Consider the following 15,590-nt stretch of genomic DNA (forward strand, 5'->3'; position numbering starts at 1 on the left):
GGCAATGGCTTGCGGTGGCATCAGGCCGTGGTGGCGGTGGCTGCGGTGGCATCAGGCCGTGGTGGCGGTGGCTGCGGTGGCATCAGGCCGTGGGTGGCGGTGGCTGCGGTGGCATCAGGCCGTGGTGGCGGTGGCTGCGGTGGCATCAGGCCGTGGTCGCCGTGGTCGCGGTGGGCCGTGTCTTGGTGCAGGGCGGGGCTCTGACAGCTGCCCCCCCCCCACGCCCCCCCCCACCCCCCCCCCCCCCCCCCCCCCCCCGTCCAGCTGAAGATGTTCTACGAGGAGCACCTGCACCTGGACGAGGAGATCCGCTACATCCTGGAGGGCAGCGGGTACTTCGACGTCAGGGACAAGGAGGACAAGTGGATCCGCATCGCCATGGAGAAGGGCGACATGATCACGCTTCCCGCGGGCATCTACCACCGCTTCACGCCGGACGAGACGGTGAGGCAGGCGCAGCGCCGGGGAGGGAGGACCCCCGGGGCCCGCGAGCGGGGGAGGGAGGACCCCCGGGGGCCCGCGAGCGGGGGAGGGAGGACCCCCGGGGCCCGCGAGCGGGGGAGGGAGGACCCCCGGGGCCCGCGAGCGGGGGAGGGAGGACCCCCGGGGCCCGCGAGCGGGGGAGGGAGGACCCCCGGGGCCCGCGAGCGGGGGAGGGAGGACCCCCGGGGCCGCGAGCGGGGGAGGGAGGACCCCCGGGGCCCGCGAGCGGGGGAGGGAGGACCCCCGAGCGGGGGGAGGGAGGACCCCCGGGGCCCGCGAGTGGGGGAGGGAGGACCCGGGGGCCGTGTGTGGGGAAGGGAGGACCCCCGGGGCCCGCGAGCGGGGGAGGAGGACCCCCGGGGCCGGCGGCGCTGACTGGGCCGTGTGCCTTCTGTCCAGGACTACGTGAAGGCCATGCGGCTGTTCGCGGGCGAGCCCGTGTGGACGGCCTACAACCGGCCGGCCGACCACTTCGACGCCCGGGCGCAGTATGTGCGGTTTTCTGGCGGAGACGGCGTAAGGGGTGACCGCCCCGGAAGGCCCCGCCCCACGCCGACCCGGAGGCCCCGCCCCGCCGCCCCGGAGGCCCCGCCCCACACTGCCCAGGAGGCCCCGCCCCACACCGCCCCGAGGCCCCGCCCCGGAGGCCCCGCCCCGCAGCCCGGAGGCCCCGCCCCACACTGCCCAGGAGGCCCCGCCCCACACCGCCCCGAGGCCCCGCCCCGGAGGCCCCGCCCCGCAGCCCGGAGGCCACGCCCCTCCCCTGCTTTGCCTTCTCCCTGAGGTGGAGTGATGCCTGCGGTTCACGGTGATAGGACAGCTTCCTTCCCCTCGCGAGCTCAGGAGCTCCGTGAGCTTCAGCAATAAAGCCACTTCCTCCACGCGGGTGGCGCGTGCGCCTCTTTCCTTCCCGGTCGCCGCCCGCCTCCGCCGCGGAGCGGCTGCGGGGTTCCGTCACCGGCCCTGTCGGCTGCCGGGCCCGTTGTTTCCTCGCCCTCCTCCGGGGAGTCCCTCACACGCGCATGCGCACGCCCTGCAGGTGAGGTGGAGCATGTAGAGTCCCCTAAAAACTACGACAGATGGAGGAGAGGTCCTGTGTTTCCTCATCTGCGGGGTTCTTTCCAGTCTGTATGTTATTTTAGATAAATATGAAGGGGTGCTTGGGTCTTATTAGTATTTGGTGCATTTCTCCCAAGACTGACCTTTTTTGGTCTCCCTGTGTGCTGTATTTGAGTCCTATTCGTTATCTATCGCATTGCATTATAAGTCGAACACCATGAGCCGTGTGTCTCTCTGTCCCTGGCTCATCTTGCTCAGCCTGATTTGTTCTAGTCCCATCCCTTTCCCTGCGAATGCCATTGTCTTATCGTTTCTAATGGCCGAGTAGAATCCCATTGTTACAGGCACATCTGTGGGACCCACTCATCTGTCGTGGGGCGTCTGGGCGGGCTGTGTCCACGGCATTGTGAGCAGTGCAGCGATGACCCTGGAGCCCGGCGCTCGGGGCAGATGCCGAGGAGTGTTCCTCTGCTTTAATGTCCTAGACTGGATGAGCTGGGTCTTTCCAATGGAGGATTGTCTGATCAGAATATTTATAACTAAAGGATCTGTAAGCTGATTTTCCTAGATTGATTTTCCCTGATTCAACCAAGATTCATGCTGAGGCCCTGTAACAGCATCTGCAGCAGGATGTGAGGGCAGGACGTTAGAGTCTGCGGGGGGGGGGGGGGAGGCCCCCGGGGCCTCAGGAGGGACCCACTTCTGACAGCAGGCTCTTTCCTAATCACACTGCCAAGTTTACAGCGGCAGACATTTCCTTTCCTTTTTGTTGATGCTGCCAGGGGGGGTAAGGGGGACAAGTGGCTGGGCAGGGGGTAGGTCGGTGGCTTTATATCTATACAGGTAGGTAGTGGGGTAAGCTGGGAGGCAGGTTGGTGGAAGGTGGGTTGGATGGTAGGCGGCTAGACAGGTAGGTGAATGGATGGTTGGGAGAGTGGCTGGCTGTGTAGGTGGGTGGGTGAGTGGGTGGACAGGTAGGTGGCTGATTGGGTGGGTGAGTGGGGGTGGACACATGGGAGGATGGATGTGTCAGTGGGTGGATGGGTGGGTGGACAGGTGCGCAGATGGCTGGCTGGTGGGTGAGTGAGGAATCTGGCTCTTGTCATGTTGTCAGAATGTTAAATGTAACCTGGAACAGTTGCTTTTTTAAAGATTTTTTTCAAAGAACAATTTTCTTTTAGAAAGCCCATCATGTGAGGAGCTTTAGACACATTTTATGATTTAAGAATTTTCATAAATAAAAGAATTAAAGAAGAATAAGGACTGTGGCGCTCTTGCTGCTCCTATTCTTCCCACAAGCTGCAGACCAGAGGGGCCTCGGCGTGCAGTCTAGATGTTTCCTTTAGGATGTGACAAAGAGAACAGAAACTGCTCGAGGACAGGCCCTGCTCTGGCTGTTCCCTGTGTCAGCGGAGCTTCTGCCCCGACGGCTGCGGCCGGCAAGCTGCACGCACCAGGGCTGCCGCAGGGCACCGGGCGCTGGCTGGCTGTCAGGCCTGCCCCGCCCCGCCCCGTGAGCCCGCCCGGCACGGCACCGCCCCGCCCTGTGAGCCCGCCCGGCATGGCACCGCCCCGCCCCGCGAGCCCGCCCCGCCCCGCCCCGCCCCGTGAGCCCGCCCCGCGAGCCCGCCCCGCCCCGCCCCGCGAGCCCGCCGGGCACCGCGAGGCCCCCCGGTGTGTTTAATGTGGAACGGTACTTGTGCTCCCTGACAACGCGTGGGAATGCACGGAAACAGAAATCGATGCAATAGACGGCAAGCTCTGAACGACTCATCAGTGCGCCTGCTTTCCGCTTAAGAGGAGAAAACCGAGGGCCGGGCTGCTCCGCAGCCGCTGGGTGACACGGCCCTAGCAGGAGTGGCGTCACCACCACCGGGCAGTGCTGCGCCTTAGCATGGAAACCTTTCCAACAGCCTGTCGCGCTGGGGCTCCCGGCCCGGCCCACCGCAGGGTCTGCACTGCAGTCCCCAGCCCGGCCCCACCCACCGCAGGGTCTGCACTGCAGTCCCCAGCCCGGCCCCCACCCACCGCAGGGTCTGCACTGCAGTCCCCAGCCCAGCCCAATCCACCTGCAGGGTCTGCACTGCACTGTAGCCCGGCTCTTCCCCACCCACCGCAGGGTCTGCACTGCACTGCAGCCCAGCCCCACCCGCCGCAGGGTCTGCACTGCCGTCCCCAGCCCAGCCCAATCCACCCGCAGGGTCTGCACTGCACTGCAGCCTGGCCCCGCCCGCCGCAGGCTCTGCACTGCACTGCAGCCCGGCTCTTCCCCGCCCGCCGCAGGCTCTGCACTGCACTGCAGCCCGGCTCTTCCCCGCCCGCCGCAGGCTCAGCACTGCACTGCAGCCCGGCTCTTCCCCGCCCGCCGCAGGCTCTGCACTGCACTGCAGCCCGGCTCTTCCCCGCCCGCCGCAGGCTCAGCACTGCACTGCAGCGAGCAGCAGCCCCATGCAGATCTGGCCATCGCCTCCGGCCGAGGACGCAGACCTGCTGGTGTCTCAAGCCCGCGCCATGCACTCAGCTGAGCCGCCTTCGCCGTGAGAAAACCAAAACCACAAAGTAGGACTCGTGAGCTAGGCTCTGCGGGGGGGCGTGGGGAGCCCTGGGCCTTCGTGCCCAGCCTTGGTTTGAGGGCAGGAGTCTGGGTGCGCCCCGCACTCGGGGAGTCTCCTTCCGGGCGGCAGCACAGGGCTGGGCAGAGGCTTGGTGCAATGTGTGAGGTCCCAGCTGCGGCCAGGCCGAGGCCAGGACCACCAGAGTCCTTGGTAGCCCTGCCGAGCAGCCCAGGAGTGGGTGTGGTGTGGCCTGCCCGGCGGGGGGCTGTGGGGGCGGGCACGAGGGCGGGGAGGGCCAGCTGGCACAGAGCCACAGAGCTGGCAGCGTCTGTGCAGCTCCAGGGTGGACGTGCGCACCTCAGGGCTGGTCCCATGAGCTCCTCCCTGCAGTGACTCGCTGCAGTGGCCATCAGAGGAGATCTCCACACTGCGCTGCTCAAGGCCTGGCCCACACTGCTTCTGCAGCGCCGGCCCCTCAGCGCGTTGGGCACACTGTGCGGTGTGGCCGTGGGCGTGTCGGTCACACTGTGTGCTGTGATGGCCGTCGGCGTGTTGGTCACACTGTGTGCAGTGGTGGTGGCCGTCGGCGTGTCAGTCACACTGTGTGCTGTGGTGGTGGCTGTGGGCGTGTCGGTTGCACTGTGTGCGGTGTGACCATCGGTGTGTCGGTCACACTGTGTGCGGTGATGGCCGTGGGCGTGTCGGTCACACTGTGTGCTGGGGTGGCCGTGGGCTTGTCGGTCACACTGTGTGCTGGGGTGGCCGTGGGCGTGTCGGTCACACTGTGTGCTGGGGTGGCCGTCGGTGTGTCGGTCACACTGTGTGCTGGGGGTGGCCGTCGGTGTGTCGGTCACACTGTGTGCTGTGATGGCCGTGGGCGTGTCGGTCACACTGTGTGCTGGGGTGGCCGTGGGCGTGTCGGTCACACTGTGTGCGGTGTGGACATCAGTGTATCAGTCACACTGTGTGCGGTGTGGACATCAGTGTATCAGTCACACTGTGTGCGGTGTGGACATCAGCGTGTCGGTCACACTGTGTGCTGTGGTGGCCGTGGGCGTGTCGGTCACACTGTGTGCTGTGGTGGCTGTGGGCGTGTCGGTCACACTGTGTGCTGTGGTGGCCGTGGGCGTGTCGGTCACACTGTGTGCTGTGGTGGCCGTGGGCGTGTCGGTCACACTGTGTGCTGTGGTGGCCGTGGGCGTGTCGGTCGCACTGTGTGCTGGGGTGGCCGTGGGCGTGTCGGTCGCACTGTGTGCTGGGGTGGCCGTGGGCGTGTCGGTCGCACTGTGTGCTGGGTGGCCGTGGGCGTGTCGGTCACACTGTGTGCTGGGGTGGCCGTGGGCGTGTCGGTCGCACTGTGTGCTGGGGTGGCCGTGGTGGCCGTGGGCGTGTCGGTCACACTGTGTGCTGTGGTGGCGTGGGCGTGTCGGTCACACTGTGTGCTGTGGTGGCTGTGGCGTGTCGGTCACACTGTGTGCTGTGGTGGCCGTGGGCGTGTCGGTCACCACTGTGTGCTGTGGTGGCCGTGGGCGTGTCGGTCACACTGTGTGCTGTGGTGGCCGTGGGCGTGTCGGTCGCACTGTGTGCTGGGGTGGCCGTGGGCGTGTCGGTCGCACTGTGTGCTGGGGTGGCCGTGGGCGTGTCGGTCGCACTGTGTGCTGGGGTGGCCGTGGGCGTGTCGGTCGCACTGTGTGCTGGGGTGGCCGTGGGCGTGTCGGTCGCACTGTGTGCTGGGGTGGCCGTGGGCGTGTCGGTCGCACTGTGTGCTGGGGTGGCCGTCGGCGTGTCAGTCACACGCTGGGTCACCGGGCTCTTGTTTATTTGGGGACAGAGGAGAGCAGTGAGCAGTCGCAGGAGGGGCCTCGCCTCGCGGGGTGCAGCCCGCCCCGGGAGCCGGCGGGGGTGGGGACCCGCTGTGGGCCGGGGCGGCTCGGCCTCGCCCCTCGCCCGGCCGCCCGGCTCGTGCCCCCGTCCCGCGGTCCGGGCGGACGCCGCGCCGCTCCTCTCCGGGCGGCTAGGCCAGCTTGAGGCACTGCGTGTTGAAGCTGTCGCCCTCCCGGCCGGCCACGGCCTCGAGCAGGCCCTGCTTCTTCTGCATGCTGCGCGAGGACTCGAGCTCGTACATGGTGGTGAGGTTGAAGAGCACGCTCTCGTGCAGGCACTGCGCGGGGCGCGCGCCGCACCATGGCCTCCAGCTGCCGCAGCGACGCCTTCAGCTTGCCCAGGTACAGCAGGCACACGGCCGCGTTGTTGTTGGCCTGCGGGGGGGGGGGGGAGGTGAGCGGGGGGCCGGGGGGCGGGGGGGGGAGTGCTGCGGGGCCCAGGCTGCGTCCACGCAGGCGCCTTACCACCGCGTTTGCGGGGTCCACCTTCAGGACCTCCGTGAAGAAGCGGTGGGCCTCGGCGAAGTTGTTCTGGCCCAGGTGCAGGAAGGCCCTGCGGGGTGAGGGGCGGGCGGGGCGGTGACCGGGCGGCCAGGCGCGCGGTGCGCACTCGGCGGCCTGGGGGGAGGCGGAGCGCCTGCGCACTCGCGGCCGGGGGGGGGGGGGGGGGGGGGGGGGGGGGGGAGGGGGGAGGCGAGCACAGCCGCGGCCACGCCCCGCCCCCGCGCAGCCTGGCGCACTGACCTGCGAGGGGCCGCCGTGGCTCAAGGGGTGGCGAAAACGCTGACGGGCAGCTCCCCGGCCCTGGGTTCAAGCCTCAGGACCGGCATCTGCCGCCCCCGCCCACACTTGCCCACCACGTGCGCCTGCGCAGGCCCAGCTTCTGACCCACGCCCCGCCCAAGCCGCGTGTCCCCGCCCCTCGGGGGCCGCGAGACTCCAGACTCCAGGCAGCCTCTGAACCCGGGCAGCCCGACGGAAGCGGCGCCGCGGCGGGCCCCGGGCGAGGCCCCGGCCCTGCTCCGGGCTCTGGCGGGGGTGGAGGGCCCCGAGGGAGTCAGGCCGCCCCCCACGCCCAAGGATTACCTGTTCATCAAGACCATGGTTTTACCCTGCAGGCCCTCCAACTTCTGGGCCGCTCGCTCCACCTCCTGGAAGTATTTTTCCGCGGTCTTGATGTCTCCAATCTGCTCTGACAAAATTATCCAGTCACTTGTGCTGGCGCGGTGGGCATTCAAACCCCGCCCTCGCGCGCGGGAGGGGACGCGGGCACCCGCCGCTTCCTGCCAGACGCCGTCCCCCGCACACGCCGCGCCCTCGACCCAGCCTGCGACTCGGGCGTGGCGCTAGCTATAACTGTCTAACAAAGCTAAAGCCCTTGAACGACTGGTGACGTGGTGGCCCTTTGTCTTCCGTGACTGGTGAAGGGTAGGAGGGACCATCAGCTCCAGAGGCCGGCCCGCCCTCCCCCGCGGCCACGTCGGCGGCCTTGGGTGCTATGCATCTCCCTGGCTGGGTCCCCTCCGGGGCGCGGCCTGCCCCGCCCGGCCCCGCACGGCTGCAGAGCCCCGGCCCGACGCCCATGTCCCGGCGCGTGGGCGCGGGGAGCAGGTGCTCGCGGCCCTCCCCAGCTCTGCCTCCTTTCTCCCTCGCGAGGTTCCAGATGGCGCTGTGTGACACGGGTGACCTGGAGCCCCGTTTCTACGGGGAGGGCAGGGCTGGGGGCCTCGGTCCACACCAGGACCCCAGGCCTGAGGGGATCCGGGGGGCCAGGGGCCCTCTCTCCCCTCCAGCGAGCCCCACCGCCCAGGCCGCGGCGGCCGCGAGTGTCGCCGCGCTCCCCGCCGCCCGACGTTCTGTGGCCGCAGCCATCGGCTCTGCAGTCCACGGGCCACCCCGCGCCTCCCCCAGCCCCCCAGGCCTGCCCCGCTTGTGCCCGGGGTGAGCCCTGCTTCGCACGGCTGTGTCCACGTTCCCTCAAAGCCACTGCTGCTGCGAGCGCATGGCGGCGCTCACGACTCGCAACCGTGGGGCCGGTCAGGCGGTGGCCCGACAGGTCCAAGCGTGCTCGGCGAGGGCAGGGGGGCCCGCCGCTGCCTCCCCCCGCGTGGAGCTCCTCTCCCTCTTCCCCGCCCTGCCCCGGGGGAGCTGGGACCGCCGGAGGGGGGCGGCACCTGCCATGACGGCCGCCCTGTCTGGGAAGGAGACGCCTTTCTGTGTCGAGCGGGTCAGGGCTCCCGAGGGGCCTGGAGACGCGGTCGCGCGGGCCGAGCGGGGCACGAGGCGGGGAGGCTCTGCCCCTCCGCCACAGTGGATCGGCACGGGGGGGGGGGGGGGGGGCGGTGGAGCGCGCGGGGGTCGACCCGCAGGGACCATCCGCCAAGCGCCTCCCCAGGGCGGGGACCGTGGAGCCCCCCCCCCCACTAGAGCCCGCCCCCCGCCCGCTCGCCCCGCCCCCCGCCCGGTACCTGGAGGAGGATGCGGCCCCCCCTCCGCCGGTACCTGGAGGAGGATGCGGCCCCCCCCGTTTCGCCCCCCCCTGCCCCCCAGCCTGGTACCTGGAGGAGGGATGCGGCCCTCCCCCCGCTCGCCCCCCCCCCCCCCGCCCGGTACCTGGAGGAGGATGCGGCCCCCGCCGCTCGCCCCGCCCCCCCGCCCGGTACCTGGAGGAGGATGCGGCCCCCCCCAGCTCGCCCCGCCCCCCCGCCCGGTACCTGGAGGAGGATGCGGCCCCCCGCCGCTCGCCCCGCCCCCCCAGCTCGCCCCGCCCCCCGCCCTGGTACCTGGAGGAGGATGCGGCCCTCCCCCCGCTCGCCCCCCCCCCCCCCGCCCGGTACCTGGAGGAGGATGCGGCCCCCGCCGCTCGCCCCGCCCCCCCGCCCGGTACCTGGAGGAGGATGCGGCCCCCCCCCAGCTCGCCCCGCCCCCCCGCCCGGTACCTGGAGGAGGATGCGGCCCCCCCGCCGCTCGCCCCCGCCCCCCAGCTCGCCCCCGCCCCCCGCCCGGTACCTGGAGGAGGGATGCGGCCCCCGCCCGCTCGCCCCGCCCCCCCCGCCCGGTACCTGGAGGAGGATGCGGCCCCCCCCCAGCTCGCCCCGCCCCCCCCGCCCGGTACCTGGAGGAGGGATGCGGCCCCCCGCCCCCCAGCTCGCCCCGCCCCCCAGCCTGGTACCTGGAGGAGGACGCGGCCCCCCGCCCCCTGCTCGCCCGCCCCCCAGCCTGGTACCTGGAGGAGGATGCGGCCCCCCCCCCCCCCGCCGCTCGCCCCGCCCCCCAGCCTGGTACCTGGGAGGAGGACGCGGCCCCGCCCCCTGCTCGCCCCGCCCCCCAGCCTGGTACCTGGAGGAGGACGCGGGCCCCCCCCCGCCCGCTCGCTCCCGCCCCCCAGCCTGGTACCTGGAGGAGGATGCGGCCCCCCCCCCCCAGCTCGCCCCGGCCCCCCCGCCCCCCCCGCCCGGGTACCTGGAGGAGGATGCGGCCCCACGCCGCTCAGCAGCTGCGGCTCCTGCTCGGGGTGGTAGGTGATGACCCGCCCGGTAGGCGTCCACGGCCAGCACGTAGTCCTGAGGGGCCGGAACCGAGAGCACCGTGAGCGAGGCCGTGCGGGGGACAGGAGGGCGTCCTCGCCCCCTGCGCCCCCGCCCCCCCACCCCCGCTCCCCAGCCTTTTCCTGCCAGCTCCCATCCCCTGCGGCAGGACGCGGCCTCCGGGGGGGCGGGCGCCGGCGTTCTGGCCGGGCGGCTCTAAGCCCCGCGCAGCCGGGATCACACGGGGCACGGGGGTTCCGCCGCCTGGCTGTGCACGGCGGGGGTGGCTGGTCTGACACGTGGGGGCCCCCCCCCCCCCCCCCGCCCTCTCTGCGCTGGCTGTTGTTGAGAGGGCCTGGCCTCGCATCCTCCCGGACGCAGGCCTCTTGCACGGCCGGGAGCACGCGTGTGCCCGCGCCCGGCATCTTTCCGGCGGGCTGAGCTCCGCCTGGGCCCATCTGTGCCCGGCTCCTGGCCGGGCAGGCGGGAAGCTTCCAGCGGGTGCTAAGCAAAGTCCTCCGGCGCGCCAGCTGCCTCTCGGACGGGACGCGGCCCGTGTCATGGCGGCGGTCAGCCCCTCAAAGCCGGGCCCCCCCGCAGAGTAACGGCGTCCACCGTGTCGTCTTGGGGGCAGCAGCCGGCCTTTCTCCTTAGTCACCGTGACCCCTGACCTCCCACGCCTGTGTTCTTTGGCGCTGCCCACCTCCAGTCTGGGCTGCTGTCCGGTTTGCTAGCCGGGACATTTGAGGGAGGACGGGGGACAAGTGAACTAGACCAAGCAGGCCGAGGTGGGGGGCTGCGTTACAGAGCTGCACCGGCGGCAAGCGGCAGGAAGGAGCAGGGGCCGAGAGGAGCTGGGGGGAGCAGCAGGACCCGGGACCGGGCCGGGGCCGGCAGGGCCCAGCGCGCCCCGGCTCGGGCCTCGTTTCCGCTAGGTCACAGCCTGTCTGCCACCTCGCGGGACGGGGGCGGCGGGCTCTGCGGCCGGCTCCCTGCTCTCCCTGGGAAGAAGCCATGGTGGTGGGGACACCGAGGGCAGGCGCCCTGAGACGCCCCCCAGGAGGGGGGGGGCGGGGGGAGGGGGTGGTGGGGCTCCCAGGGCCGCGCCTCAGCGCCGTGCAGAAGCGCAGGGCTGGGGCCCACGCGTGCCTTTCCCGTGGATAACGTTCAAGTATGGGAGGGCGGGTGGCGGCGGCCCGGGCAGGGGACTGAGCCGGAACAAAGCCGGCCTGGCCCTGGCCCTCGGGGACGGCCACCGAGGTGGGGAGGGAGAAAGCCGTTCCTCCCCTCTGTCACGGGGACGGAATGCTAGCAACAAGCAGCGCAAATGGCAGAGTCGGGGGATTTCAGAAAAAAACCACTTCCTCCCATCTGCCCCACCTCTCCACCTCCCCCAGGGGTGCCGGGGCGGGGCCGGCCTGGCGGTGAGCCGGCGGTGGTCCGCTGGGCTGCGCGCACGGCAGCTCGAGGGTGGCCTGGCGTGCGTGGGGGGGGGGGGCGCGGGGTCCGTCTCCGAGCCGTGCGGACAGCGTTGCTGGCACTGCCGTGAGTCGTCTGCCACTGGCAGGTCCCCGTGGCGGCGTCGGTGTCTGCAGCTGGCAGCGGCCAGGCAGGCAGAGGCTGGCAGCAACTGCAGGAGCCGGAACGGTGACTGACAGCTCGGCTCCCTGCTGGACGCTGGCCCCGGGGGAGGCCTGGCTCCCGCTGCCATTGGCACCACAAACCAAAGCGACGTGACAGCAGCCCACCCTCACCACAGGGAGAAGAGGACGCCGTTCCCAGACGGCTCCCGGGAGCGTCAGGAGGGAAGCGCCCCCTCAGTCCCATCACGTAGGCCCCCGCTGGCAGCTTCCTCGGCGGAGGGCAGCCCTGCCCTTGGGTGGGCCGCTCCTCGCTGCCCACCGCGTGGCTTCGGCGAGGCGCCCTGACCGCACCTACCTTCATCAGGAGCAGGCAGTTGGCCATGGAGTACAGCACGCGGCCCAGGCGGGACCGCCACAGCTGGATGGACGCTGCGGAGAAAGCGCTTTGTGAGCACGAGAATGAGCCGGCTAGCGAGGCAGTGGGGTTCGCCTGGAGCGCCTCATCTGCCGTGCCTCCCGGAGAGAGAGAGCAGTGCCTTAGGACAGGGGGCGCTACGCGGAGAACACAGTCAGGGCAAGAAGGGCCGTGCCTCAGACAGGGGGTCACATCCTCCAACCGTGACCCGAGGAAGGGAGCTAGCCTGGCGCCAGGGGCTGAGATCTGAGGCTCATGGTTCAAAGCCAGCCCAGGCAGGAAAGGGCGTTGAGACTCTTACCTACAACCAACCACCAGAAAACTGGAAGTGGAGCTGTGGCTCAAAGTGGTAGAGCACAAGCCTTGAGCACAGAGAGGCTCAGGGACAGAGCCCAGGCCCTGAGTTCAAGCCTCAGGACTGTCATAACAAAAAACAAAGCAGGGCTGGGAATGTGGCCTAGTGGCAAGAGAGCTCGCCTTGTATACATGAAGCCCTGGGTTCGATTCCCCAGCACCACATATATAGAAAACAGCCGGAAGGGGCGCTGTGGCTCAAGTGGCAGAGTGCTAGCCTTGAGCAAAAAGCAGCCAGGGACAGTGCTCAGGCCCTGAGTTCAAGGCCCAGGACTGGCCAAACAAACAAAGCAAACAAGTCTGGCACAAACAATGTGCGTCTGCTCACAGCTTAGACCTCTGGGAAGGCGTCCTGCTCCGGGTGTCTGGACACCTGCGGGAGCTGGTGGGGGAGGCAGCCGCCAGGCCTTCCCGGCCCCCTGGCCCCGGCTGGTGCCGGGGTGCCTGCTGCCTCCGCGTTACCCCGTCATCTGGGGCAAGTGGCCAACTTCTTTGTTTTCTTTCTTTCTTTTGGTCACCTGTGCAACTTTCTCAGCTCAAGGCTCGTGCTCTGGCACTGGAGCCACAGCTCCACGTCCAGCTTTCTGGCGGTTTGCTGGAGATGAGAATCTTGTGGGCTTTCCTGCCAGGGCTGCGTGTAAATCTCGATCCTCAGAGTGGCTAGGATGACGGGCAGGGGCCACCCAAGTCTTTAATCGGCTCAGGAACCCCAGGCCTACAAGAAAGGTTAAGAGCTGTGGGCAGGCCAGCCACGCCCCTGCAGCCCTGGGCCTCTCAGCCGGTGCCGGCTCAGGCTCCCACCGAGGGGCTGCTCGCTGCCTGCCCTTGCACCAGCTCTCCCGCTGACGTGGAGCCGACAGGGCCCATCGCTGCTGGGACAACCGGGCTGACCCCTCACCCCAGGGGATCCTCACTCGTGACACAGAGACACTGCTGGAGGCTGGCGAGGTGGAGGGTGGGCAGCCCCCTCCTGTCAGCCCTTGGGGACCAAGCCCTGCACAGCCCTAAGACAGCAGAGCTCTTCTGAGAACTGCTGCTGTCAGCACCGTGGTCCCCTGGAAACCACACTCGTTTTTATTTTTGGTGCCAGTCCTGGGGTTTGAACCCAGGGCCCAGGTGCTGTCCCTGACCGTTTTTCTGGTCAAAGCTAGTACTGTATCACCCGAGCCTCACCTCCATTTCTGGCTTTTTGTTAGTGAACTGGAGGTAAGAGTCTCACAGATGTTTCTGTCTGGGCAGACCTCAGCTTCTGAATAGCTTATTCTTTAACCTAGCTGCTCTGCCCTTCAGTACTTCACATGCATGCGCTTCATTTCTCTCCCTCTCCCAGGATTTGTATGAAGAAGAGATCCAGAGAGGTCTGTTTTCTTTGTATGACATGGGCGGGCTCAGGGGCGGGCTGGGGGTGTACGGCATGGGCGGGCTGGGGGTGCACGGCATGGGCAGGATGGGGGGCTGTATGACATGGGCGGGCTGGGGGTCTGTAGCCCAGGCTCTCCCTAGGAGCCTGTTTGTTGTGGCCTTGGGAGCCCAATGGGAGGCAAACACGGACGAAGGGTGGAGTCTCCTCCAGACTGTTTTCAGGACTCTGTGTCGCTGGAGGTCATACACACCGCGGCGTGCACACACAGAAACACGCTCCACCCTGCCATGCGCCTCCTCCACCTTGGCCGTACATGTGGCTGGAGTCACGGGGGCCCGTGTGGTGGGCCTTGCTCATGGTCACGGCCATGGTCCGCCCACCTGTGTGTCCTCTCTCAGCTGAGTCTGAGGGACAGCCCTCCCGAGACAGCAGCATGTCCCTAGTGTTTGGGGAGTGTAGTGAGGGGGACAGGAGCAGTGTGTGTGGGTGGTGCCAGGAAGGAGGGCTGGGGCGTCTGCCCAGGCTGAGGGCAAGGTGCTGAGTTTCGGGTGCTGGAACCGGTCCCTGACTCCTGCGGACGGCAGGTGAAGCGGGGGGGTCTGGGAGGGAGCTGAGGCCGCACGCCGCTCTTGTCCTGTGGTGCCCTCTGCCGTTGGGATGCAGCAGGACGGCACTCGTGGGCGGGGCACAAGCCCCGGCTCTGCATCCGTTACTCAGGTCTTAGGTACTTTCCCAGTCTCCTCAAGATGCAGATGGCTGGTGCGACCCACCCTTGAGTCCCGGGGTGACTGTGATCCATGACAGACCGGCACACTTGGCCACCAGGGGCCCTCCACCCGTGCCCCACGCACTCCCCTCCTGCCACGGGTCCCAAGTCCCCATGGCTGGGCAGGGCCCCCGTCCACAGGCAGAGCCTCCCCAGGCCTGAGGTCACCGGGGAAGGGCATGTCCTTCCCATGCGAGGGGCTGAGGGCCCCCCGCAGCCCAGCCCAGTGCCAACGCCCTGGTTGAAGGGGGAAGGGAGGAAGATGGACGCTGCGGAGCGGGGCCTGCCCGACGAGGCCACTCACCTTGTCTGCTCTCCTGTGGGACGCTGCTCAGGCCCCCGTCTTCAGCTAAGCCTTGCTCCAAGTTGGCCAAGATCTGCAGTCAGTCCAACAAGAACACACCGTAAGAATGCAGCTGGCTCTGCTTCCATGTCATAACACATTCTAGACACAGGAAGCTTCTCCAGGTGAAATGACTGCTACGGAGCGCTCACACATGTCTGTGAGCTTCTGTGAGGGGGAGGGGGAGGGACGGCCTGCTCTGTGGTGGAGGGGGATGGACAGCCTGCTCTGTGGTGGAGGGGGAGGGGGATGGACGGCCTGCTCTGTGGTGGAGGGGGAGGGACGGCCTGCTCTGTGGTGGAGGGGGATGGACAGCCTGCTCTGTGGTGGAGGGGGGCACAGTGAATGGACGGCCTGCTCTGTGGTGGAGGTGGAGGGACGGCCTGCTCTGTGGTGGAGGGGGAGGGATGGCCTGCTCTGTGGTGGAGGGGGGCACAGTGAATGGGCGGCCTGCTCTGTGGTGGAGGGGGATGGACGGCCTGCTCTGTGGTGGAGGGGGAGGGGGATGGACAGCCTGCTCTGTGGTGGAGGGGGAGGGGGATGGACAGCCTGCTCTGTGGTGGGGGGGGGAGGGACGGCCTGCTCTGTGGTGGAGGGGGATGGACGGCCTGCTCTGTGGTGGAGGGGGAGGGGGAGGGACGGCCTGCTCTGTGGTGGAGGGGGGCGTGTGGGTTGGTGATGTCAGGAAGCATTTCCCGTTTTTGTCGTCAGGAAAGCATCCGGCGTGGCACTCGGGAGGGTGATCACAGACAGCTCCTGTGGAAATGCCCTCTTACGCGGGCACGATGAGGGGTGGTCGTCTTTTTATTTTTTGATAGTCATTTCTAACGTACCAATAAGTTCTGTGCAGCGCCTGTCACTGTGCATGGCTTTGTTGTTTGTTGAGCCTAGCCTACAAGCCAAGCCAAGTGACGCTGTCCAGTCCGTCTGTCTTTTGATAAGCAAACAAGCCAGAAACAGGCAGGGAAGAAAGTCACGGTGTCCCCAATCACTTCCTTTGGCCACAGGAGGAGTCCAGAGGAAAGGGGAAGGGAGCAGGGGACGGGAAGGAAGGAACGGGCCCCAGGGCCGGGAGGCAGCGCTGGTGCGCTTGGCGGCCTCCCTGCAAACCGTCCTCTCTGAGGCCCTCTAGAGGCCGGTGCTGGAAAGGCGCTTCAGCACCACGAGGAGGGACAGCGCCCCGAGCTCCTGGCAGATGGGGGGCAGGGGGGTTCAGAACCTCAGGGGCTGGGGCTCTCTTTTTCTTTATTTCCTGCCTTC

General features: G+C 68.5%; 1 protein-coding gene across 1 annotated transcript in view; it reads right to left on the bottom strand.

Moving 5' to 3' along the window:
• Positions 1 to 5,911: 5,911 nt before the first annotated feature.
• The window catches only part of Trappc12 (trafficking protein particle complex subunit 12), a 49,358-nt gene continuing 39,679 nt past the window's right edge, over positions 5,912 to 15,590 (bottom strand). The window contains 9 exon segments of the mRNA XM_048353471.1: positions 5,912 to 6,261; positions 6,263 to 6,355; positions 6,446 to 6,533; positions 7,066 to 7,169; positions 9,042 to 9,068; positions 9,464 to 9,508; positions 9,510 to 9,542; positions 11,445 to 11,518; positions 14,292 to 14,364. Of these exon segments, the coding sequence (XP_048209428.1) occupies positions 6,112 to 6,261; positions 6,263 to 6,355; positions 6,446 to 6,533; positions 7,066 to 7,169; positions 9,042 to 9,068; positions 9,464 to 9,508; positions 9,510 to 9,542; positions 11,445 to 11,518; positions 14,292 to 14,364 (687 nt within the window). The 3' untranslated portion in view covers positions 5,912 to 6,111.

Source organism: Perognathus longimembris, chromosome 8 (genome assembly GCF_023159225.1).
Source record: "Perognathus longimembris pacificus isolate PPM17 chromosome 8, ASM2315922v1, whole genome shotgun sequence".
NCBI classification, from domain to species: domain Eukaryota; kingdom Metazoa; phylum Chordata; class Mammalia; order Rodentia; family Heteromyidae; genus Perognathus; species Perognathus longimembris.